The sequence below is a fragment of the Mauremys reevesii genome, linkage group 14, assembly GCF_016161935.1.
Source record: "Mauremys reevesii isolate NIE-2019 linkage group 14, ASM1616193v1, whole genome shotgun sequence".
In the NCBI taxonomy this organism is placed as follows: Eukaryota; Metazoa; Chordata; order Testudines; family Geoemydidae; genus Mauremys; species Mauremys reevesii.
Window position 1 is genome coordinate 32,434,678 of NC_052636.1, and position 23,225 is coordinate 32,457,902.

Consider the following 23,225-nt stretch of genomic DNA (forward strand, 5'->3'; position numbering starts at 1 on the left):
GGGCTCTGGGAGGGAGTTGGGGTGGGAGGTTGCAGGCTATGGGGAGGTTGAGTGAGGGGCAGGCTCTGAGCTGGGGCAGGGGATGGAGGTGCAGGGGGTGCGGACACGTGGGCTCGGGGAGGGAGTTGGGGGGCGGGAGGGGTGCAGGCTATGGGGAGGTTGAGTGAGGGGGGCAGGCTCTGAGCAGGGGCAGGGGAGGGGGGTGCAGGGGGGGTGCGGACACGCAGGCTCTGGGAGGGAGTTGGGGCGGGAGGGTTGCAGGCTATGGGAGGTTGAGTGAGGGTGCAGGTTCTGAGCTGGGGCAGGGATTGGGGTGCAGGGGGTGTGGACACGCGGGCTCTGGGAGGGTGTTGGGGCGGGAGGGTGCAGGCTCTGAGCTGGGGCAGGGATGGGGTGCAGGGGGACACGCGGGCTCTGGGGAGTTGGGGCGGGAGGTGCAGGCTATGGGGAGGTTGAGTGAGGGGCAGGCTCTGATCTGGGGCAGGGGATGGGGTGCGGACACGCGGGCTGGGGAGTTGGGGCGGAGGGTTGCAGGCTATGGGGAGGTTGAGTGAGGGGGCAGGCTCTGATCTGGGGCAGGGGATGGGGTGCAGGGGTGCGAACACGGGCTCGGGGAGGAGTTGGGGCGGGGTTGCAGGCTATGGGGAGGTTGAGGAGGGGGCAGGCTCTGAGCTGGGGCAGGGATGGGGTGCAGGGGCGGACACGCGGCTCTGGGAGTTGGGGCGGGAGGGTTGCAGGCTATGGGGAGGTTGAGGAGGGGGCAGGCTCTGAGCTGGGGCAGGGATGGGGTGCAGGGGACACGCGGGCTCTGGGGGAGTTGGGGCGGGAGGGTGCAGGCTATGGGAGGTTGAGTGAGGTGCAGGCTCTGAGCTGGGCAGGGGATGGGGGTGCAGGGGTGCGGACACGCGGGCTCAGGGGAGTTGGGGGCGGGGGTTGCAGGCTATGGGGAGGTTGAGTGAGGGGGCAGGCTCTGAGCTGGGGCAGGGATGGGGTGCAGGGGGACACGCGGGCTGGGAGTTGGCAGCTCGGCGCTGCACCAGGAAGGGGCTGCGGGGTTTCACACGGACACAGACACTTTCCCACAGTCCCGGGCGGGGGCAGAGCCGGGGCGGGGGTCTGGCCGGTGTGTCCCGCACTCGGGCTCCCGGCCGGAGCAGGGGCCGCCCGCAGCGCTGGCACAGACCGAGCGGCGCTGCGGGGTCGGGGCTCAGACAGGCGGGGCGGTGCCTGGGCCCCGGGAACCCGCCCCCGGCTGACACGCGGCAGAACCGAGACAGCCGGTGCCCCCGCCTGGCCCCCGGATCTGCGCGCGCAGCGGGGGCTCGGCCCGAGGGGCCCCTGTTCCCCAAACGGGGTTTGTCCCACACAGGGTCTGGCAGCGGCTCCCCATTTCCCCCGGCCCTCCCCGCCGCCCCTGCAGCAGCTCGACCCCGGCCAGTGAATTTCAGCCCCGCTCAGACCCTGGCAGCCCCTCCCCCCCGCGGCGATTCGCCCCCCGGGGCTTTTCACCCCCCCGCGGAGCGGGCAGCGAGGCGCCGGGCGCGGGGTGGGCAGAGAGCGGGCAGCGGCCACAGCGGCGGTTACTGCGCAGGCTCCGTTCGGCTGCGCATGCTCAGTGCAGCCCAAGCAGCGAATCCGGAGCGGGGGCTGTTTCTGTCATTACACCGGCCCCGTCACGTGACTCCTCCCCCCGGCCCCCGCGGGTTGCGTCACTTCCGGCCGCTGCGCGGGGGAGGCTCCGGGCTCGCGCGGCCGAACCGGTAAGAGCCGAGCGGGGCGCGGGGAACAGACACCTGGGCCCGAAACCCCCCCCCGCCCTGGGCCGGGCCGGGAGCCGGGGCGGGGCGGGGCGGGGCGGGGCGGGGTCCCAGTGCGGCCTCCGTAGCGGGGTGAGTGTGTCCGTGTCTCGCACCTGCCTCTCCCCACTGCTGCCCCCTCCCGGGCTCCCTGCGGCCCGTGTGAGGGGGAACCGTCACTGCCCGCGTGCGCCGGAGCGTCCTGTAAAATCCCCCGGGGCCCTCAGCCGCCCCTCCCCGGGGCCCCTCACCCCGCCCTGCCCCCGCGCTGGGGTTTGTCTCCCGCTGCCGGGGGCGGAGTCTGTGACCCGTTTTCCCCCAACTCTCAGACACGGATATAAAACATCCCAACCCCGCCCCGTTCTCCAGCCTTCGCTGCTGCCGCCGGACCGGGCCGAGCGCGGGGCCCCGCCTCGGTAACGGGACCGCGCGAGCCACCGCCCGGATCGACCCCTGTGCCCGGGTCCCCCCCGCGGGACGGGGCCTTGGGGGCCAACGGCGCCGCTTTTCCCCCCGATCCTCGGTCAGACCCTGGTGGGACCCGCTCGGATCTTATCCCTGATCGACACCTGCCCCCCCCCCCCGTGTGTGTGTGTGGGGGGGGGGGGTGGTGTTTTCCCTGAATTGCCTGACGTTATGTTGTGGTGGGTTTTATTCTGTGTGATTTGTTTTCATACGTATCTATTGTAGGGCAGCCTAGTGCCTTCAGCTGCCATGTCTCTGTCCCGCTCCCCCTGCTGAGGCAGGATCCGGTCTCTGTAGATTATCTCTGTCCTGCCTGTTCCTAAAAACTTCCAGGGACAGAGACTCCCCAGCCCCCCTTGTAAGACTGTTCCCGAGCTGACCTGCCTTAGCTCTGGGGACACCCACACAGACTGTAGTGGTGAGCAGCTCTGGAGAGAGAGGAGACCCCAGTGAGTGGCAGCTGGGTAAAGAGACTGAAGTTGGGAGGAGAAACATTGACGTGTCCGAGGTCACCCAGGCTGTCTGTGACCAAGCTAGAAATAGGTTCTAGTGCCACCGTACTGCTGTCTCTGAAGGTCTCTGCCACCCTGGTGTTTTAGGCACTGGTGTAAACCCTTAGTACAGACAGAATTTACACTAGTGCACTCTGATTGGCACTGGTGCACCATGTCCCTGTTTGAAGGCTTGTGGGGGCACAGGGACACTGACTTCTCCTGACCCAGGGGACACCCCCAGCTGTGTGCAGGGACTGCAGCTGAGCTGCCCTGCCAAGACAGCCTGTGCATCCATGGGCAAACCACCTCTTCCTGCAGCCTAATACAGTGGGGTCTGGGGACCTTTCCAAGCTGCGGGTGACGGGGCTCTGGCGTTACCGGGGTCTGTTCCTGGCTCTGTCCCTGACCTGCTTGGTGACCTGGGGGAAGTCACAGCCCCTCTGTGCTTTCCTCCTACCCATTGTCTACTTGGATTGTGAGCTCTTTGGGGCAAGGACCGCACTGATTGGTAGAGGTGTTAGTTAAAGCAATTTGGTGGAGGTGTGATTGTGATATGAGAAGATCTGGGTCTGAGTCCCCCATTGTGCGATGAAAGGAGAGAGGTGCATGTGTACCTGGAGCTTCCAGTCTGTCTTGTTTCTGCACTGAGCGGTGCATGTTGTCAGGAGGAAACGGGACTGTTTGCCATGGGAATGGTCAGCAGTGAGATGCGATGTGAGAGCAGTCTGTGTGCTTCACGATGGGTGAGTGAATGGAGACTGTTAACTGGAACTTCTGTGAGTAAGGATGAAAGAGTTGTAAAAAGGGGTGAAGGGCTGTTCAATTGACCAAGTGTGCGGCTGTTTCTGGGGAGCAGGCCCAGTATCTGAGTGTAGAACAGGTGTCGGTAGCTCCTGTACAGCGCAGCTCACCTGAAACCACATTCTGCCTTAGCAAAGGTAAGCTCTGTCCCCTTCTGTTTGCTTCTGAAAGTTGCCTTTCCCAGGGCTTTGCTGCCTTTGTGAATTGCAGAATTAGGATTCCATTGGTGTGTACTTTCTCTGCATTTCCTGATTATTACAAGTTTGAGTTTTGCTGATCTCTCTTCTGGAGGGGCACCAGACAGCTTCGGGCAACCTTAAATCGTCCTTTCATTAAGTTTTAATAGGTGAATTTCCTAGCTTTTTGCACAGAGCGACGTTGGCAGGAGGAGTTAGCAGCGCTATAGGCAGTTGTCGGTCTCACACAAGTTTGCAATCGGAGGCACAGGGAAGTGCAATGATTTACCCAAGGTCACCCAGCAGGCCTGTGGCAGAGCCAGGAATAATCTGGGTCCAGTGCTCTCTCCACCTAGGTGCTGCGTGATTCTGAAGTTTTGCCCCCCTCTCCTGTACTTTTTGTTACGGTGGAATGGGAATAATGGTCATGCTTTCAAGTGTCTCTCTCCTCCTGACACCATTTGCAGCTCGGCCTCCCCTTCTTTCAAGTGTTTGCCATGGGCAGTGGTAACAGAGCCAGCGAGAGAAATCTCTGACATGGTCTGTGCCCCAGCTGGGCCTTCTGCTCCTGGTCCAGCTGTGCCCTAGCTCTGCCCCTCCTCCAAACAGGCCCCCTCCCTGTACACTCTGGCCTGCCCCTATCCGCACCCCTGCACCCCAATCCCTGCCCCAGCTCAGAGCCCTGACCCATATGCTGATCTCTCAGTCACTGAGTCTTGACCAGTGTTGAGCTTTCTGTAGACACCTCGCAGGACCCTCCTCCAAGCGATGTGTTTGGTGTGGTGGGTTTGTCAGGTCTCAGGTGAAAGCTGCTGGCAAAGACCAAGTGACCCTTTGCCAAGGGATCTCTGTGTCACTGTCTGACCCCCCCTAGGCCAGGGAGAGGACGACTTTATGCCAATGGCCTTCAGGACGGGTGCTGAGTTCACTGCAGTGCCCCATGTCCCCTCTCCGTTTGCCTTCTCGCTGTGCTGTCTGGGACGCTGCCCCGCTTCCTGCTCCCCAGGCCATCCCGTGTCTACTCCATGTGCCAGGCTGCTGGCAGCCCCCAGGGAGAGGCCATCCAGCCCATCAAACTGGTGTCCAACTGCTGGGCCTCAGGCCTTCTGGGGTGCAGCTCTGAGAGTCCCATTGGCCCCTGCCCCAGGGTGCTCCGGGGGCACGTCCGTCTCGGGGCACCAGGTGAAACAGCAAAAGAGCCGACTGTCGGCAAACAAGGGTAAATAAAGGAATGGAAGAAAGAAACGGGGAAAGCCCTGTGGACAGCTCCCATCAGGATCTGGGCCCCTCTTACTGCTGAGAGCCCTGGGAGCGTCTCAGTCCCCTTCAGAGTTTAGTGGGTCCCCAGCACAAGTTTTAACCTGGTCCCCCTTTGAGCTCTGGGATCCCCACCCTCCCTCAGTGAAGGCCAGAGCCCCGAATGCTGCCAGCCCTCTCCTTGGGGCTGGAAATGCTCCACAGACTGTTCCCTTCCTAGGGTGCCCCCACCCCTCCCCAGAGTAGAGTAGGTCTCTCCTGTTAATTCCTGCTCCAGTCCTGACAGGCCAGTCCAGACTAAAGCAGCAGTTTAACCCCTTCTGTGCCAGTGTGGGGTTTCTATAGCCCTTCACAGGCACCCAGGCCCAGGGAATGGCCCCCTATCAGCCCCATGCCTGAGGTGGTGGGGAGACCCACTGGCAGCATTGCCCTTGAGGGTGCTGCTCCCACTCCCTCCCCTCCCCCTTTACTGCCACCACAAGGCCTGTCACCGTCACTTCCTGAGGGGTGACCCCAGGAGGTGTGTTTTGTTATCCCTCTCCCTGCCCCCTGGATCCGTTCTGCCCCCTCCGTCACTCACCTCTGCCTCAGGAGACAAGGTGGGTCATGGGGTGCGGGTGATGCTATGCTGCAGATCCATCACTGAAGGGGTGGCAGCCTGGACCCCCCCTTAAAGGTTGCCGGGATGCTAACATGCCCTGGAGGAGAACGGGGGTTTGGTGGAGACCACAGACCCTTTGGCCCACACTGTGTCCCTGTGAAGCCTGCTCTGCATTGCTGCCAATTGCTGCTGGTGGTGTTGTGCCCGTTAGTCTCTGTAACGTTGTCCCCAGTGACTGGAGAGCACGAGCACTGGCCTCAGGCAGACTGGTGAGAAGCAGGGAACAAACCCCAAATTGGGTGTGAGGTCTGTATGGAGATTTCACCAACCAAGTATCCAGTGTAAACGCTTCAGGCTCTGTAACAGCATTAACATGGAATCACAGACAGTCCCCTTGGGTGATCCCATATATCTCACCACGCAGGTGAGCTCACCTTTGTGACAGATGGTCCCTTACTCCAGGGGTTCTCAACCTTTTTCTTTCTGAGCCCTCCCCCCACACATGCTATAAAAACTCCTCGGCCCACGTGGGCCTCAGTACCCGGTTTTCTGCATATAAAATCCAGGGCTGGCGTTAGGGGGCAGCAAGCAGGGCAACTGCCTGCGGCCCCATGCCACAGGGGCCCCCACAAAGCTACATTGCTTAGGCTTTGTCTTTAGCCCTGGTGGTGGGCTCAGGGCCCTGGTTCAGCCCCATGTGCTGGGACTTCAGCTTTCTGCCCTGGGCCTCAGCGAGTCTAATGCCGGCCTTGCTTGGCAGCCCCCTGAAAGCTGCTCACGGTCCCCCAGGGTGCCCCAGACCCCTGGTTGAGAACCCCTGCCTTACCCCACGAATCACAGCAATGTTCAGGTTACTGCCAGTCCCGAAGGACCAGTCACTTACTTAGGTCAACTGAACCTTAGATCTCACAAGAAAGACAACACTTGTAGCCAGTCCTGTCATAACCTGTATTAAGATTTATTTAAAACCAGAGTTGTTTACAAAGTTAAGGCAGGTTAAAGCAGATGCAGACGAGTTACAGTCTTAAATTTCAAAAGGTAACAGAAGCTTCTATAATAAGCAAGTTCTACGTAGCCTGGGTTAGTCCTAAAGAACAAGGAGTTGGGGATCTCTTGCTTATGCCTAGAAACTTTGCCCCCCAGAGTCCAAGCAGCATACAGATAATCAGTTCCTTCTGTATGGGGGTTTTTACCCCCTTCCTGCCATGTGCTCTGAGCTGCAAACTCAGCCAGAGGGAAGTGAAGAGCACAACAACAGTCTTGTGTCGTCTTTAACATCCCATAATAGTCTGTCTGGTGTTGATGAACCTTTCCTGCCAGGCAGGGTGTAATGCATTCGGTTGCCAGTCCGCACTTCACCTAGGTAAAGTCTCTCTCCTGTCTGGTGATTTACAGAGGCTCACAATGTAGCTAGTCAGATATTAACCCTGGCAGCAAATCACACACATTTAGTAAAGTCTAAACCCATTGTTATTATTCTAATACCTCTTTTAACAATACTAACACAGGTGAGTCAGACTGATTTCTGCGATGTGTTTGTCCCTGTTCAGTTAAGACTTGGGAGCTTTTGCAAGAGCTAACACCTCATCTGCCAGTGTCACAGGCAGGCTGGGCAGGGATGGTGTCTCTAGCCTCTGTTTGCCAGAAGCTGGGAATGGGTGACAGGGGATGGATCACTTGATGGTTACCTGTTCTGTTAGTTCCCTCTGAAGCACCTGGCATTGGCCACTGAGCTAGACGGACCATTGGTCTGATGCAGTGGGCCGCTCTTATGTTCACAGTCTGTATGAGGAGTATCTACTCATTGGGACTCACTGGGGAGCCACAGAAAGGAACAAGATGTGCTGAGGCAAGAAGGCCCAGTCTCAGAGCCCCCGGGGTCACACTTGCCAAAGGTTAAAACTAGTCCCAGCCCATGAAGGGGGCACTGCCAGGAGAGACTGGATAAAGGCTGGAGCATCCAACAGCTTTGTAAACCTGAGAGAGCTGCCTTGGGGACAGTGACAGGGAGAATCCCCAGAGTGACTCCTTTGATTCTGCTCTTCACTGGCCTTTGCTTTATAGAATCACAGAACTGGAAGGGACCTCGAGAGGTCGTCTAGTAAGAACCTTTTGTGTACTTGCAAACTGTGATCATGTCCCCTCTCAGTCTTCTCTTCTCCAGACTAAACAAACACAGTTTTTTCAATCTTCCCTCATAGGTCATGTTCTCTAGACCTTTAGTCATTTTTGTTGCTCTTCTCTGGACGTTCCCCAATTTGTCCACATCTTTCCTGAAATGTGGCCCCCAGAACTGGACACACTACTCCAGTTGAGGCCTAATCAGCGTGGAGTGGAGCGGAAGAATTACTTCTCGTGTCTTGCTTTTTGCAACAGTGTAACACTGTTGACTCATATTTAGCTTATGATGTACTGTGACCCCAGTTCCCTTTCATAGTTCTCCTTCCTAGAGTCATTTCCCATTTGTGTGTGTGCAACTGCTTGTTCCTTCCTAAGTGAAGTACTTGGGATTTGTCCTTATTGAATTTCATCCTGTTTACTTCAGACCATTTCTCCAGTTTGTCCAGATCATTTTGAATTTCAGTTCTGTCCTCCAAGCACTTGCAACCCCTCCCAGCTTGGTATTGTCCACAAACATAAGTGTAACACAGAGACTCTGCTGCTGGGAGGGTTTCACCATGTCTCAGAGGGTTACACACTGGTGGGAGGGCGCTAGGCCTGTACTGGAATAAGGTCACTCTGTGCTCCACAGTGTAGCAGAACCTAGAATGTCCATTAGCAGGGGAAAATGCTGGGGAATCGGCATGGAATGGACAAAACCCCACCTGAATTCTCTCACATTGCCCTTCTCGCCCTGGCAGGTTACAGAATAACGTCCACGTTTGGCTCCAGATCATCCCCTCTCCCAGGGGAAGGGAATGGCTGCACTGGAGCTGGCTCAGGTAAGGGATTCTCAGGAGCTGGTGGTGGGTTCTGCTTGGAGGAGAGGAGCAGTAAATGCATAGGAGGGTGGGAGCTGCTCGAGGTGGTGGGAGGCAGGAACTATCTAGGGTGGAGGAAGGAGGGGACAGGATGTGACAAACCTGCTGAGACTTGTGTAATGTAGGGTGTGATGGGTTGTCACCCCGGGGTGCACTGTGGGGGGCTTCTGGGAACTGCTGTGGCCTCTAACCCTGAAGCTGGGCTGGCCCTTCTCACACTGATTTGCTGGAGATTCAGCCAGCCTCTCCAGGCCCTGTTATCACCCAGCACGACAGCAGGTGGCGCCATACACCCAACTAAGCTACCTGAGTGCTTTACCTGAGCCACTCAAGGACAGATAGAGACAACAGCCAATTTCCCAGCGATAAGTGATAGCAAAGCGATCAAAGCAGATTACTTAGGCCTAGTTTGAGTTTTTGGTTATTTGCTAACATACTAGATGGATAGAATTTGAACTAGCAATTTCTCACCCTGACTGATAATAGAAGCAGTCCACCAAGTTTCCATATACAAGCTTGAAATCCCTTTACCCTGGGACCAACACTTCCCCCAGTTCAGTCTTTGTTCCTCAGGTGCTTCCTCAGGTGGAGAAAGTGAATAAGGAAAAGTTATTTACTTGTTCATGTAATATAAGAACTAGGGGCCACCAAATGAAATTAATGGGCGGCAGATTTAAAACAAATAAAAGGAAGTTCTTCTTCATAGCACACAGTCAACCTGTGGAACTCCTTGCCTGAGGAGATCCTGAAGGCTAGGACTATTACAGCGTTTAAAAGAGAACTGGATAAATTCATGGAGTTAAGTTAAGTCCATTAATGGCTATTAGCCATGATGGGTAAGGAATGGTGTCCCTAGCCTCTGTTCGTCAGAGGGTGGTGATAGATGGCAGGAGAGAGATCACTTGATCATTACCTGTTAGGTTCACTCCCTCTGGGGCACTTGGCATTGGCCACTGTCAGTAGACAGAATACTGGGTTGGATGGACCTTTGGTCTGACCCAGTATGGCCATTCTTATTCATAGATCCATAGATTCTAGGACTGGCAGGGACCTCAAGAGCTCATCGAGTCCAGTCCCCTGCCCTCGTGGCAGGACCAAATACTGTCTAGACCATCCTGATAGACATTTATGTAACCTGCTCTTAAATATCTCTAGAGTTGGAGATTCCACAACTTCCTAGACAATTTATTCCAGTGTTTAATCACCCTGACAGTTAGGAACTTTTCCTAATGTCCAACCTAAACCTCCCTTTGCTGCAGTTTAAGCCCATTGCTGCTGCTACGATCCTTAGAGGCGAAGATGAACATGTTTTCTCCTCCTCCTCATGATACCCTTTTAGCTACCTGAAAAATTCTATCATGTCCCCTCTCAGTCTTCTCTTTCCAAACTAAACAAACCCAATTCTTTCAGCCTTCCTTCATAGGTCATGTTCTCTAGACCTTTAATCATTCTTGTTGCTCTTCTCTGGACCCTCTCCAATTTCTCCACATCTCTCTTGAAATGTGGTGCCCAGAACTGGACACAATACTCCAGATGAGGCCTGACCAGCGCAGAGTAGAGTGGAAGAATGACTTCTCGTGTCTTGCTCACAACACACCTGTTAATGCAGCCCAGAATCATGTTTGCTTTTTTTGCAACAGCATCACACTGTTGACTCATACTTAGCTTGTGGTCCACTATAACCCCTAGATCCCTTTCTGCTGTACTCCTTCCTAGACAGTCTCTTCCCATTCTGCATGTGTGAAACTGATTGTTCCTTCCTAAGTGGAGCACTTTGTATTTGTCTTTATTAAACTTCATTCTGTTTATCTCAGACCATTTCTCCAATTTGTCCAGATCATTTTGAATTATGACCCTGTCCTCCAAAGCAGTTGCAATCCCTCCCAGTTTGGTATCATCTGCAGACTTAATAGCATACTTTCTATGCCAATATCTAAATGGTTGATGAAGATATTGAACAGAGCCAGTCCCAAAACAGACCTCACGGAACCCCCATGTTATACCTTTCCAGCAGGATTAGGAACCATTAATAACAACTCTCTGAGTGCGGTTATCCAGCCAGTTATACCCACCTTATAGTAGCCCCACCTAAGTTGTATTTGCCTAGTTTATTGATAAGAATATCATGCGAGACCGTATCAAATGCTTTACTAAAGTCTAGGTATACCACATCCACGCTTCTCCTTATCCACAAGGCTTTTATCCCTATCAAAGAAAGCTCTCAGATTGGTTTGACATGTTTTGTTCTTCAGATACAGAGTCAATATCCATAACCAGATAACAAAGATGATCCATACACACAAATAGGATAATCATATTAAGCCAATCACAACTTTCAATGACACTGCACATGCGATCTTGCACAAAATGCCTAATAATTATGGCTAATCATTTTATACTCCTACCACTATGCTGAATGTGGTGTAGTGTCAGATAGGGACTAATTTCAAGGCACAGGAGTTGGGAATGAAACTTCCTCTCTTGTGAAACAGGAAATAACCCCAGCCAGGGCTGGGACAACTTCCCAGACTCCCAGTGCTGGAGCCGAATCTACTGACACTTCATTAGTTACCACCCCAATCTTTGTAGCAACTGTAAACTTTATCACTGATGACTTTATGTTCTCTTCCAGGTCATTAATAGAGTATGTTAAATGGCACAGAGCCAAGAACCAGTCCTTGTGGGAAGCCCCTAGAAAGAAATCCACATGACCATAGTTCCCCCATTTACAATCCCAGTTTTTAATCTATTTAATATATGCCCTGTGTACATTTTGTATCTTTCTAGTTTTCTAGTCAAAATATTGTGCTGGTGATCCATATACCTTACAGAAGTCTAGGTATATTACATCAATACTATTAGATTTGCAACCAAACTTTTGATCTCATCCAGTAAGGATATCCAGTTAGTTTGACAATCTATTTGTGTCTAAATCTTTGTTAATGGTAATTATATTGGCCCTCCTTTAATCCGTTATTAAGAACTCAGTATAGAAACTGTACTCCATTCCCTTGCCCAGTAGCCGATTTTTAGAGCTAACACTCTTGCGAATTAGCTGGGTCAGATCAAACTCTCTTCTACACTTTTAAATTTTGGCTGGCATTGGCTTTATTCCAGTCTTGTGGAATTTCCTCAGTGTTCAAGTCCTAATGAAATCAACACTTTTTAATAACAGAGGTCCACCACCTTCTCCACAGTTCTCTCAAACTCTTGTGCTATCTGGACCTGCTGAGTTTAAACACATCTCAACATAATACCTGCTTTCTTTAACATACTCATGAGTTATTTGTTGTTGAATCTGGAAAGTGTCGTCGTCAGCATCTTATGATATGAGTTACCTTCATTTATTTTTCTCCGTCAGGAAATATTGACCATTCATACACACCTCTTCTCAGTTATTTTTGACATTTTATTTCTATCTGTATTCCATCTGTTTGTTAGGATTAATTTTGCCTTAATATACTTTTAAAAACTTCCTTCTTATATTTTTCATTGATTGATCATTGTTCAGTAACTACTTGCCAAAAAACTTTCTACAATTCTGACCTCTAACTATAGTCTTTTACTGTGACTTCCCTTTCTTCACTATATTTTATTTGGAGTAAGCGGGATTCCCTGCAGGAGCCTGGCAGGGTCCAGAGACAGCCCCATCTCCTGTATGAGCTCTGGCTGGTGGGTATGTGTGACAATGTGGCGACCCTGCCTCAGATCACAGCCAGGTGGGAGACACAGGCCTCTCTTTCTGCCTCTGATTCTCTAGCTGCTCCTAGCCTACAAGATGGGATGGGACTGATAACATGCCCTCCATTTTACATTTTTGCTGTGTTCTGTGAATAGTGGGGCAGCAGGTACTGAGTGTTGGATTCTTGCTCTTTCAGGGGCCGGTGACCTTCGAGGAGGTGGCTGTGCATTTCACCAGGAAGAGTGGGCTCTGCTGGACCCGCTCAGAGAGCCCTATGCTGGGATGTCATGCAGGAGAACTATGAAAATGTGACCTCGCTGGGTAAGGATTCCCGTCCTCTTGGTTCTTGGAATAGGAAATGAAGAGATAAGGTTCATGCCAGCCCCACAATGCCACCTCTACTCTGTCCTGTTGCAGCATCACCCCAATATGCCAGTGACACACACGCTACCAGAGACCCTCCCCTGCTGCAGAACACTTTGGGAACAGAGCACAGGAGCCGACGCAGTGTCAAATAGCTCCTGTTTGCTCAAGTAAACTTCTTTGAGATGGGCGACCACATCTGCACGGAGTATTTGAGATGTGGGCGTCCCATGGATTTGTGGGAGAGGTAGAAGACAATATGATATTTTATGTCTTATTATCTATCTATTTCTTAATGATTCCCAACATTCTGTTCGCTTTTTTCATTGCTGCTGCACACTGAGTGGATGTTTTCAGAGAACTATCCACAGTGACTCCAAGATCTCTCTCTTGAGTGGTAACAGCTAATTTAGATCCCATCATTTTGTATGTATAGCTGGGATTATGTTTTCCAATGGGCTGCAATATGTGTTATCCTGACATCTAGTACTGCTGAGATCCTGCATTCAGTGATATCCCTGCCCTTCCTGTTCCCTTTCTCCACTGAACCCCACCAGCCCATGCTTCCTGTTCCCAGCTTCCCCAGGACTCTCTCACTGTCCCTGAACCTCTCTGTCAGCAAGAAGCAGTGCCAGGGAGACTTGCCCTCTCTCTGGAGTCTTTGATTTCTGGGACATGGATTTACTTTCTCTGTGTTTTAGGAACTCTTTGAAATTGAGTGTCTGTGATATTAACCACAGTGCAACCTGGACTGTTGAACAGCTGTGTGACTCAGTTCTCCAAGCTGGGGTGCCTTTTACACTGCTCTACTGTGAGAACAGCCACTCCTGGGCAGGTAACGCACAGTCTCCAGCATGTAACTCACTCCCAGCTACACAGTATTGAGTGCTGCTAGTCAGTGACTCACAAGTTACAGTGCAGCACAGGAGAACCCCAGAAAATTCTCTGCTCCCAGACTTCTCCCAGAAATGTGCATCTTTCCCTGTCCAGCACACTCCTGAACAACGCAAGCTCATATGAAGTCTGTCATTTCATCAGTGGAAAATGACATGTGCCAGCCTTGTTATCCCAGATGGAGTTTCCAACACACTTTAATACAAACACACTGGTTAGATAAAGAATAAAACAAGATAGTTAACAATCAAAAAAAATATTTTAAGATACAGATAATGAGGCATAAAGCTCAGAATTGTTTACAAAAGAAATGCAAGATAAAACACAAACTAATGTCTAAGTTAACAAGCTGAAACAAGGCAAATGTTTCTCTCGCCATGTGCTGAGTCAGGCTGGTTTTCCTTTCAGCCAGGACTTGGCCTAACCCACCCGTGCCGCCCACGTTCAGCTCTTCAGGAGTTGTCATGAGCAGAGGGAAAGGGGAGAGAGAGAGTCTGAAGCATTTTCCTCACCTCTTTTTATAATTCAGTCTTTTGTACTAGAAACAATTTCAGTTCTCAGCTGAGTCATGGTGCCAGGCTGTCTGTCGGAGATACGAGAATTGTGAGGGAAAATCTACAGAAAGAGCTTTGGAGCTTTGGTCAAGCTAGTAGGCCTGAAGTATTAGCTGAGCTTGCTTCTCTGTGTAAAGGGCATAGAAAGGCAAAGTGGAATGGAAAATCCCCAAAATTGGGGAACAAGTAAAAGCAGGGGGCTGGACTTGATGACCTTTCAAGGTCCCTTCCAGTTCTAGGAGATTGGTATATCTCCAATTATTTATTTTAATTTAAATCCCCCAAATTGGGGAACCAATGGCTTTGTGTGCGTAAGGGGCCTAAGTAGGTGAAGTGGAAAGTCCCCAAACACACTGATTTGCAGTAACCGAGCTTGTGAAACATAACCACAGTGGAAGTGTTAGAAAAGTCAAACCACGAACTAGACTAGGAATAACAATAACAGGAAAGGCTGAATATGGAAAACTGCTTGTTCAGCTCGCTTTTGACCTGCATCATATTTTGCAATATATTCCAAATAAGGAAATTAACGTGCAACGTATGTGCCATTGATTGTGGTTTTAAGCTTTAAAAGGCTTGTGTGGTTTTTAGCTCAGGGGGACAGTATTCCAATAGCTGTCACCCCCTGCGCACTTTTAACCAAGAAAAGAGCCTCAGGCTGAGCTGATTCAAAATCAATCGTGTGGTTGTTTTCCACAACAGCTTCAAGAGGTCCCTGTGATGGAATGTAAATGTCTTCACACCTTCCCGCTGCAGGAGAATGGCTGTTTGACCAGCTGTTTGCCTTGCTGTCTCTGAGGAACTGCTCTGTGGGTGTTCCCCAGAATTGTAACTTTTTCTGTAATCTCATACTGTAAAATCTCATAACTTTACATACAGTGTTACTACACATTTTAACAGGAGGATAATATTCAGTAGATTATGCATTTTCAAATGATACCTCACAAGCCATACTGCGTACAAAATGGATCATAATTTTCTAGAAGAGTGAATACAGGGGTATAGACTGACACAGTGTCTGTGTGTGTGTGTTCCCAGCAGATATGTGGATATTTCAATCCCTCATAAGCATAGTGTTTGGCATCTTCAAGGACCTGGGGAACTAGTCCTGGGAATTCACTGGTTTACCAAGTGTGACACTGTATGGGATTGAGAGACACTTTGGTATTAAATAATAAAATAATATAATCTTATCAAATTGCAATGAATCATGCTAGATATGCCATGTAAGGTGTCAGGGGAAATGTTACGATTTTCCAAGTATGATCATTTAGTTTCTATGTTTGTATCACCTTTGTATTGTGAGTTATAGATATGTAGGGTATATCTGTATTTCCAGACTTGTGCAGTGTTTCTGGGTGACACCCTCAGACATATTGGCATCAATACTGCCTAGCCTGTTTGATGGCATATTGAGGGTCATCAGCAGTACAATGAGCCCATGGAAAGGACCAAGAGGATACACCTATTGAGTCAGCAAGACATGCCGGGCTATGCCTGTGTAATGAGAACTCCAAGGCTTTTCCATGCCACGTGCTGTGAAGCTCGTGTTTGGGACATAGGAAGTACAGGCCACATGGCTGCATCATCCCCATTTTGTCTTCAATCCCCTTTCCTGCCTCTGGAGCAACTTTTCTACAAACTGAACCCTGGAACAAAGGACTGAATGACCCATCTAAGCTATGGATGTGTTCCAGACGGACTTTCAAGCCAGCAACTCACCAATACTGCTAAGAACCTGATATATCCATTTTGGAATGTGTCTGACGGCTTTTCCATTTAACTTCTTTCTGTCTTTCTTTCATTTAAACCTTTAGTTTAGATGCTAAGAATTGGCTGGCAGTGTGGTATTTTGTGTAAGATCCAAACCTATACTGACCTAGTAACGTGGCTGACCTTTGGGGTCAGAAGATCATTTTGTTTATGTGAGCAGAGTTTTGAAATAACCTCTCACTGTACTGGACCTAAGTGCTGATTAGGAGTCAGAGAACTGGGATGCAATCAAGGGGGCTGTGTGATTTCTTTTTTCAGCTTCTTGATAACCCATGTGGGTGATCCCTTTTTCAGCCTGCCCTGATCTTGGCATTCTCAGTGAGAACTGCCTCTGGCCCACCAGGTCACACTAAGCACTGACGTTAAATTAATAGAATGTTTTTTTATGACAAAGTCTTATGAAATCAACTGAACTCCTTTGTTTTCTTTCATCTGAGCAGGGTTTCCTGTTACCCAGCCTGATGTGATCTCCCAGCTGGAACAAGGGGAAGAGCCATGGGTCCCAGACCTCCGGGGTTCAGAGGAAAGAGAGATCCTGAGAGCTCCCTGCACAGGTGAGGAAACATTAAACCAACTCAGAATCTGTAAGTGCCTGAAGGAAACATCTGGGATGCCCAACAAAGCCCTTGGGGAGATCTCTCGGTTCATTATTGTCCCTAACAGGGGTCGTATCCTCAGGGTAAATATAGTTCATGGCTTCCTATAGACCCTAGCAGACACCAGGCAGTAGCTTCCTCCCTTCCCCCTGGGGATTTGGATGGGATGTGAAGGCTGAATTCATCCCCCTCCTCTCTCCTATCTGGCGGAAGAGTTTGGGGGAGTTCAGCTCCTGATTTTTATTTGACCTGTCTTCAGCACTTGTTTTGGTTTGCTCTTCCCCTTTCCATCACTGTTTGAGGTTTCTGTCTCTGTCACAGCAGGTGATGCAATGGTCCGTGAGAAAGAGGAGCAGAATTCTCAGCCTGAAAATGTTGAGCCAGTGGGTAAAAACAGAGCATTATCGCAAAGATCGAAAAGGAATGTGTCCAGGAGTCCTGAGCAGGGAAACTCCTGGGAGATTCAGCACAGACCAGAAAGAGATCAAGGAAACCAGCCAGGGAAGAAAGTGGATAAATTTATTTCCTGTTGGGGAACTCAGAAGGTCCTCATGGAAACCACAACACAACAGGAAATCTTTAGGCGAAAGAGAAAAAGTACATGCACTGAGTGTGGGAAAATTTTCACTCACAGATCAGACCTTTCTAGACATCAGAGAATCCACACAGGGGAAAGACCCTATGAATGCCGTGAGTGCGGGAAAACCTTCAATCGCAGTTCGCACCTTATTAGGCATCAAACAATCCACAGAGGAGAGAGGCCCTATGAATGCAGTGAATGTGGAAAATGCTTCACTAGCAGCTCAGACCTTTCTCAACATCAGAGAATCCACACAGGAGAGGCCTTATGAATGCCGTGAGTGTGGGAAAATTTTCACTTACAGATCAGACCTTTCTAGACATCAGAGAATCCACACAGGGGACAGGCCCTATGAATGCACTGAGTGTGGGAAAATGCTTCACTAGCAGCTCAGACCTTTCTCAACATCAGAGAATCCACACAGGGGACAGGCCCTATGAATGCCGTGAGTGGGGGAAAAGCTTCACTAACAGTTCAGACCTTTGTAGCCATCCGAGAATGCACAGAGGGGAGAGGCCCTATGAATGCCGTGAGTGTGGGAAAATTTTCACTTACAGATCAGACCTTTCTAGACATCAGAGGATCCACACGGGGGAAAGACCCTATGAATGCCGTGAGTGTGGGAAAACCTTCAATCGCAGCTCGCACCTTATTAGTCATCAAACAACCCACACAGGGGACAGGCCCTATGTATGCAGTGAGTGTGGGAAAACGTTCACTCAAAGATCAGCCCTTCCTGCTCATCAGAGAATCCACACAGGGGACAGGCCCTATGAATGCAGTGAGTGCGGGAAAACCTTCAATCACTGCTCAAACCTTATTACCCATCAGAGAATCCACACAGGGGACAGGCCCTATGAATGCAGTTTGTGTGGGAAAACCTTCAATCGCAGCTCAACCCTTGTTAGCCATCAGAGAATCTGCAAAGGAGATAAACATTGTAAAAATCTCTAGGGCTATCAAGACTTTCTTTTCTTTAATACTTTCCCTGATTCCCACATAGTAACTTTTAAAGCTCTTTGAACTGTTTGCAGCACCGTTATCCCTCAGCTTGTCCAGATGAGTGGCCCATTTTTGCCTTTTGCAGTTCGCCCTCTTTTGAGATGGACCTATTTGTCCTTTCTATTGTCCCACAAGTAACTGGAGTGTGCCCTTCCTATGAGGAACCAGGGAGCATCACGTTTATACCATTCCTCCTATTGCAAAGTTATTGTTAGAGTCACCAATGACACAGATTGTATCCTTGCCAGTTGTTCTCACGTTGCTCTGGGTTGTGCTGAAGAGCAGTTACATTGGGAATTTTTCAAATTATATGTAAATGAAGAGGAATAGGGGCAGGAAAAAAGTATAATTACAGCTTCTGTGACACTGGAAGGAGATGAGGTGACTCAGAGATTCCCTCCTTCCCCTTCACTGCAGAACTGTTACCTTTTGCCTAAGCCAGGCAGAGTTTATCTTCATCACGTTCTATCCATCCACTTCATAAGTGTCATGGGATGAAGCATTCTCCGTTGTCTGTGCTTGCAGATGATGTTTTGACTTCTTTAATCCTATATCAGAGTCGCTATGACTGGAGATGAAAGTGTCAAAGACCTGGGAGGGGAATTCAAATGGATCCCAAATACAGTGTGATCATTTAGAGTTTAAATTCCAGGTTCCATCCATTGTAAAGCCACTTCTGGCAAGAGGGCTGTTTTTCCCTCATTATGGGAATGCTGGGATACTAAAAAATTTGTAAATAACATAACTGACTATTGAGACAGGTATCAGGGAAGCAGGTTTGAATGGATCAGAGGACAGTGTGGTGGGAGAATCTCTTGTCCCGATTCTGAATAATCAGATGTAACCTGCTCTGGAATTTCACTTGACACTTTCTTTGTCATGTATTCTCTCTCTGTGATGTGGGTTTCTATCTTTCCTGAAGGCTGTTTGGTCACCCAATTGGATATTAGTTCAGTTTGATAGGATGTAGCTCAGATTTATTGAAGAATTTAAGACAATGACCCTTTGCTAAAGGCCTCATTTATGATTTCAGCTTTGCTTTTTCCCCATCCCTCCATGATGACATGGAGAAAGTTGAAGTGCAGTTCTATCAACAGGAGAGAACTCTCTAATTTACTGGACAGGCTAACAAAGAAACAGCAGTGATTTAAAATCTCCACTCAGAAATGGTGAACAACAGCAGAACCCCAACTAGCTGAAGGAAGTGCATCTGATCACAGTGTATTTCAGTTGTTTAAGGCAATATTGTCTCCGATGATCTGGGAAGAGAATTCCATGGTAAGTGATTTTGAACTAGGCAAAATGCCCGTGTGTTTGGTTCCCAAAGCATTTGTAACCCAGGCCCTACAGAAGATCTCTCCTAGCTAATCCTATGGTATGGGAGATGCAGCCCTTCATGACACAGATGTTGAGGAAATAGAAGTGGAGTTTTTGTCAAATTTATCCTTTGGAGGTGCTAAAGATGTGTATAAAATGAAACCAGTGTTGAAAATGTAATAGCTTCTGAAAAATAGCCATTTTTTAATAGAATCTCCAGCTCTGGAAACTAACAAAGATTCTGATCCAGGCCTGTATCCAGTCCCTTCCCTGGACCTGTGCCACCGAATTAAAGAAGAGCTGGGCATGTTTCAGGAAGCCATTCCTCATTAACACTGCTGAGATTTTAAGTGGTTTTGTAAAGGAGTCTACTTCAGAGAACTGTAACTTTACCCTATCCAAGACCAAGGATTTGGAAAGAGCTGAGGTTGAAAGAGTCCACACCCAGTTCTTGGTTTCCACCCCAGTAAAGGAAGCTATGGTGACCCAAGGAAAATTGTTTGTACAGCTCCACTTCCAAGTTCAGTGTCACTGATTACACTTCCAAAGTATGCCAGGGTTAGACTGAGAACAGTCATCCTTCACTGTTTGGCTGCAAAGAGAGAGTGCTTCATAGGACAGTCCTTCCCTGTGGATCCCAAACTGGCTGCCTGGTTGGGTAACAAGGACTTTCAGGCTGTAGAAATTATGATAACCAATAAGGCAAAGAATGTGTCAGCCTCCAATTTCAGATTTTCAGATACACGCATGTTGAGTCCTGAGACTATGGTTTTGTGTCTGACGCTGTGGCTACACAATTAAGCTGATGTTGGCACAGCTCCACCAATGTAGCTGTGCTGCTGTAGCACTGCAATAACAGATGCTGTAAGCCAATGGGAGAGATTTCTCCCATCAGACTTGATTAGTCCAGCCCCTGCAAGTGGTGGTGGCTATGTTGAGAGGAGAAGCTCTCCTGCTCATGTAGCACTATCTACACAGGGGGTTAGGGCTGTGTAACTACATTGTTCAGCTGTGTGGATTTTTCACACCCCTAAGCAATATAGTTATCCCGATAAATGTCTTTAGTGTAGACCAGAGAGGTTTCTCTTGTGTTTTATGCATTTACATTACTTCTCTACCTTCTCCTACGTTGAAAGATTAAAAAGTGTGAAAAGAGAGGTATTTTTCTCCATAATGCAAACATTCCGACATAGAAGACCCCTTCTACCAACACACATGGCAGAAGATCCTGAGATATATGAACTCACAGAAGTGGTTGGGACCTACGTTGGGACAAACCACAATAAGAACCAAGGTTCAGTTGTTGGCAATGGGGATTAAAAGAAAACTAACATACATGACAAGAATTTGTGATCTTTGAATATGTTATTGTTACCAATTAAAATGAAATGATAGGTGAAGTTATTGGTTAAAGAGTAAGAGACTGTGTGATAATCTGAATTATTTTGGAAAACTGAAAGTTGTCTTGATTTTGTGTTTTGTTAGTCATACAGGAAATGATGGCTAATCTTGAAAAGTTAATTAGATTTAATTTACCCTGGTTCCTCAACTGTTGCTACAGCTCTACTACCCATCAGTCCAAAGACTGAGAGAAATGGAGAGTTCCAACCATTGTCCTTTTAGTATCTTATTGTTCCTCTCTCTGTTTTTTTGGGCTGGCCTTTCTATTCTATCACTTTCTGCCTTTGTTTAGTTGGTAACAGTTGGTTTCCATCACTCACGTTTGTTTGTTTAAATCTCTATCCATTGTTAAATAAATGTTTTGCTTGTTCGATAACTGTACTCCGGTGCTGTGTGAGATACAGTAGAAATGGTCCACAGTAAAACTAGTAACCTGGGATACTTGGGCAGATAGGATCTGGGATTTCACTGAGTATCTGGTGATCCGGGCTGGACCCCAGAGGGGGACACATTGAAGGAACTCAGGGGTGAGGGTGGCTGCTGTAGCTCAGAGGAGGGTGCTTGAGTTCCAGCAGGCTGGTGAGTTTGGTCACTAACATCCAAATGGAAAACTCCCTCTTCCTAGTGGCAGGTGGCAACAAGAGACTCACAGCCCTCAGCACCCTGAGAAGGGTCACAATGTGTCTCTGTGTTGATCCACCTGTCAAATTCACACAGGGAAAGCTCCCGATATTCCATCAAACTCTGCATCACACCTCCTGAGTATTTAAAAGAGTATCTCATAACTATTTGTCTATGTAAAGTATCAGAACAGTTCACAAATTTTAGGATCTGCCCTATGAAATCATGGAAAATATGCTCTTCACTCTGTGGGTACATCTAGACTACCCGCCGTATCGGCGGGTAGCAATCGATTTCTCGGGGATCGATATATTGTCTCATCTAGACGTGATATATCAATCCCTGAAAGTGCTTCCGTCGACTACGGAACTCCACCAGCGTGAACGGTGGTAGCGGAGTCGACAGGGGCAGCCGCAGACATCGATCCCGCGCCGTGAGGACGAGAGGTAAATCGATCTAAGATACTTCGACTTCAGCTACGCTATTCACGTAGCTGAAGTTGTGTATCTTAGATCGATCCCACCCCCCAGTGTAGACCAGCCCTGTGAAAGCATGTAAAGAATCCAAGCGCTGGAGGACAGGGTTTGGGTCCAGAGTGACCTAGACAAATTGGAGGATTGGGCCAAAAGAAATCTGAGGAGGTTCAACAAGGAGAAGTGCAGAGTCCTGCACTTAGGATGGAAGAATCCTATGCACTGCCACAGACTGGGGACTGACGGAGTGAGGGGGGTTTGATAGCAGCCTTCAACTACCTGAAAGAGCAGCAGTGTGGGCTTTCTCCTGGCCACTTTTGCTGGGCTGGGCAGGCAGCCTGGAGGCCTTTCTAGAAGAGAATTGGGAACTGAGTTAGAAAAACCAATGTGAAAACCAGAACCTCAGATTTAGACTCATTTATTTATAATATTAAATCTTCAATTCTAGTGTCACAATCAATACAATTGCTTCAGCCTGACAGTTGTCCAAAGGGAAAACTTAACGTCTCTCCAAGGGGAGTGTGGAGAAAGCACTTTTCAGAGTCCAAGAGAGACAAGGCGGGTGAGGGTAAGAGCTTGCAGAGGACCAACCTCTGTTGGTGAAAGAGACAAGCTGTGGAGCTAACCCAGCACCCTTCTTCAGTTCTGTGTAGCCTGGAAGGTCGTCTCCTCCATAACCAGCAGTTAGAACATAAGAACATCCACACTGAGTCAGACCAGTTCATCTAGCCCACTCCCAAAAGTGGCCAATGCCCGGCACCCCAGAGGACCCCTGGGGCCAACATGGATACACCACCACCACAAACAAGGTTAAAAGTCAATGCAAGTGGGAGAAGGATCTTGTGTTTCATTCCTTATGTCCTAGTCCCATCGTGTGGCCATTTCCTTTTCTTCCTTTCTGTTAAAAGCTTTGGTGTTTTGCACAGAAACATTATTTCCCCAGGAGAGACCCAGGAGTTGGGGGCTGCATTCCTGTGCCAAACAGTCACTGGAAGGGGGCAGACAAAGGCCTTTAGGACGAGGCGTCCGTCACTGTCAAAAGATCATCTCCCTCCTGCAGGTCACTGGCAGCCTGAATTTGTTCCTTATCCTCCCAGAGTGTGGGGGCTGGAATCAGCACTACCCAGCCCCTCCATATGTAACAGGAACAAACACAAACCTGGTCTTTAAAACAAGCTGTTCCCTTCCTTCTCAGGGAAGATTTTTCTGTGATTGAAGTGGAGCTTCAGTTCCCGTCTCCTAGGGGTGGGGCAGGTGTGGGGCCAGCTCCCAATGAGCTCTGCTTTCACCTTTGCCCCCTTTCAGTCACTCTGGGATCCTAACTCTGCTCCCAGCTGTCAGGCGGCTTCCAGCCCAACCACCCTGCTCACTACTTCCATGGTCATGTGTCACCCCCTT

General features: G+C 49.5%; 1 protein-coding gene across 1 annotated transcript; it reads left to right on the forward strand.

Moving 5' to 3' along the window:
- Nucleotides 1-17,062: 17,062 nt before the first annotated feature.
- LOC120381968 (zinc finger protein 3-like) lies at nucleotides 17,063-17,928 on the forward strand (the record flags this gene model as incomplete). The annotated part of the gene is made up of 2 exons (XM_039500142.1): nucleotides 17,063-17,275; nucleotides 17,527-17,928. Coding segments are annotated over 2 exons (615 nt in total), but the record flags the coding sequence as incomplete, so codon positions are not given.
- Between the last annotated feature and the right edge of the window lie 5,297 nt (nucleotides 17,929-23,225).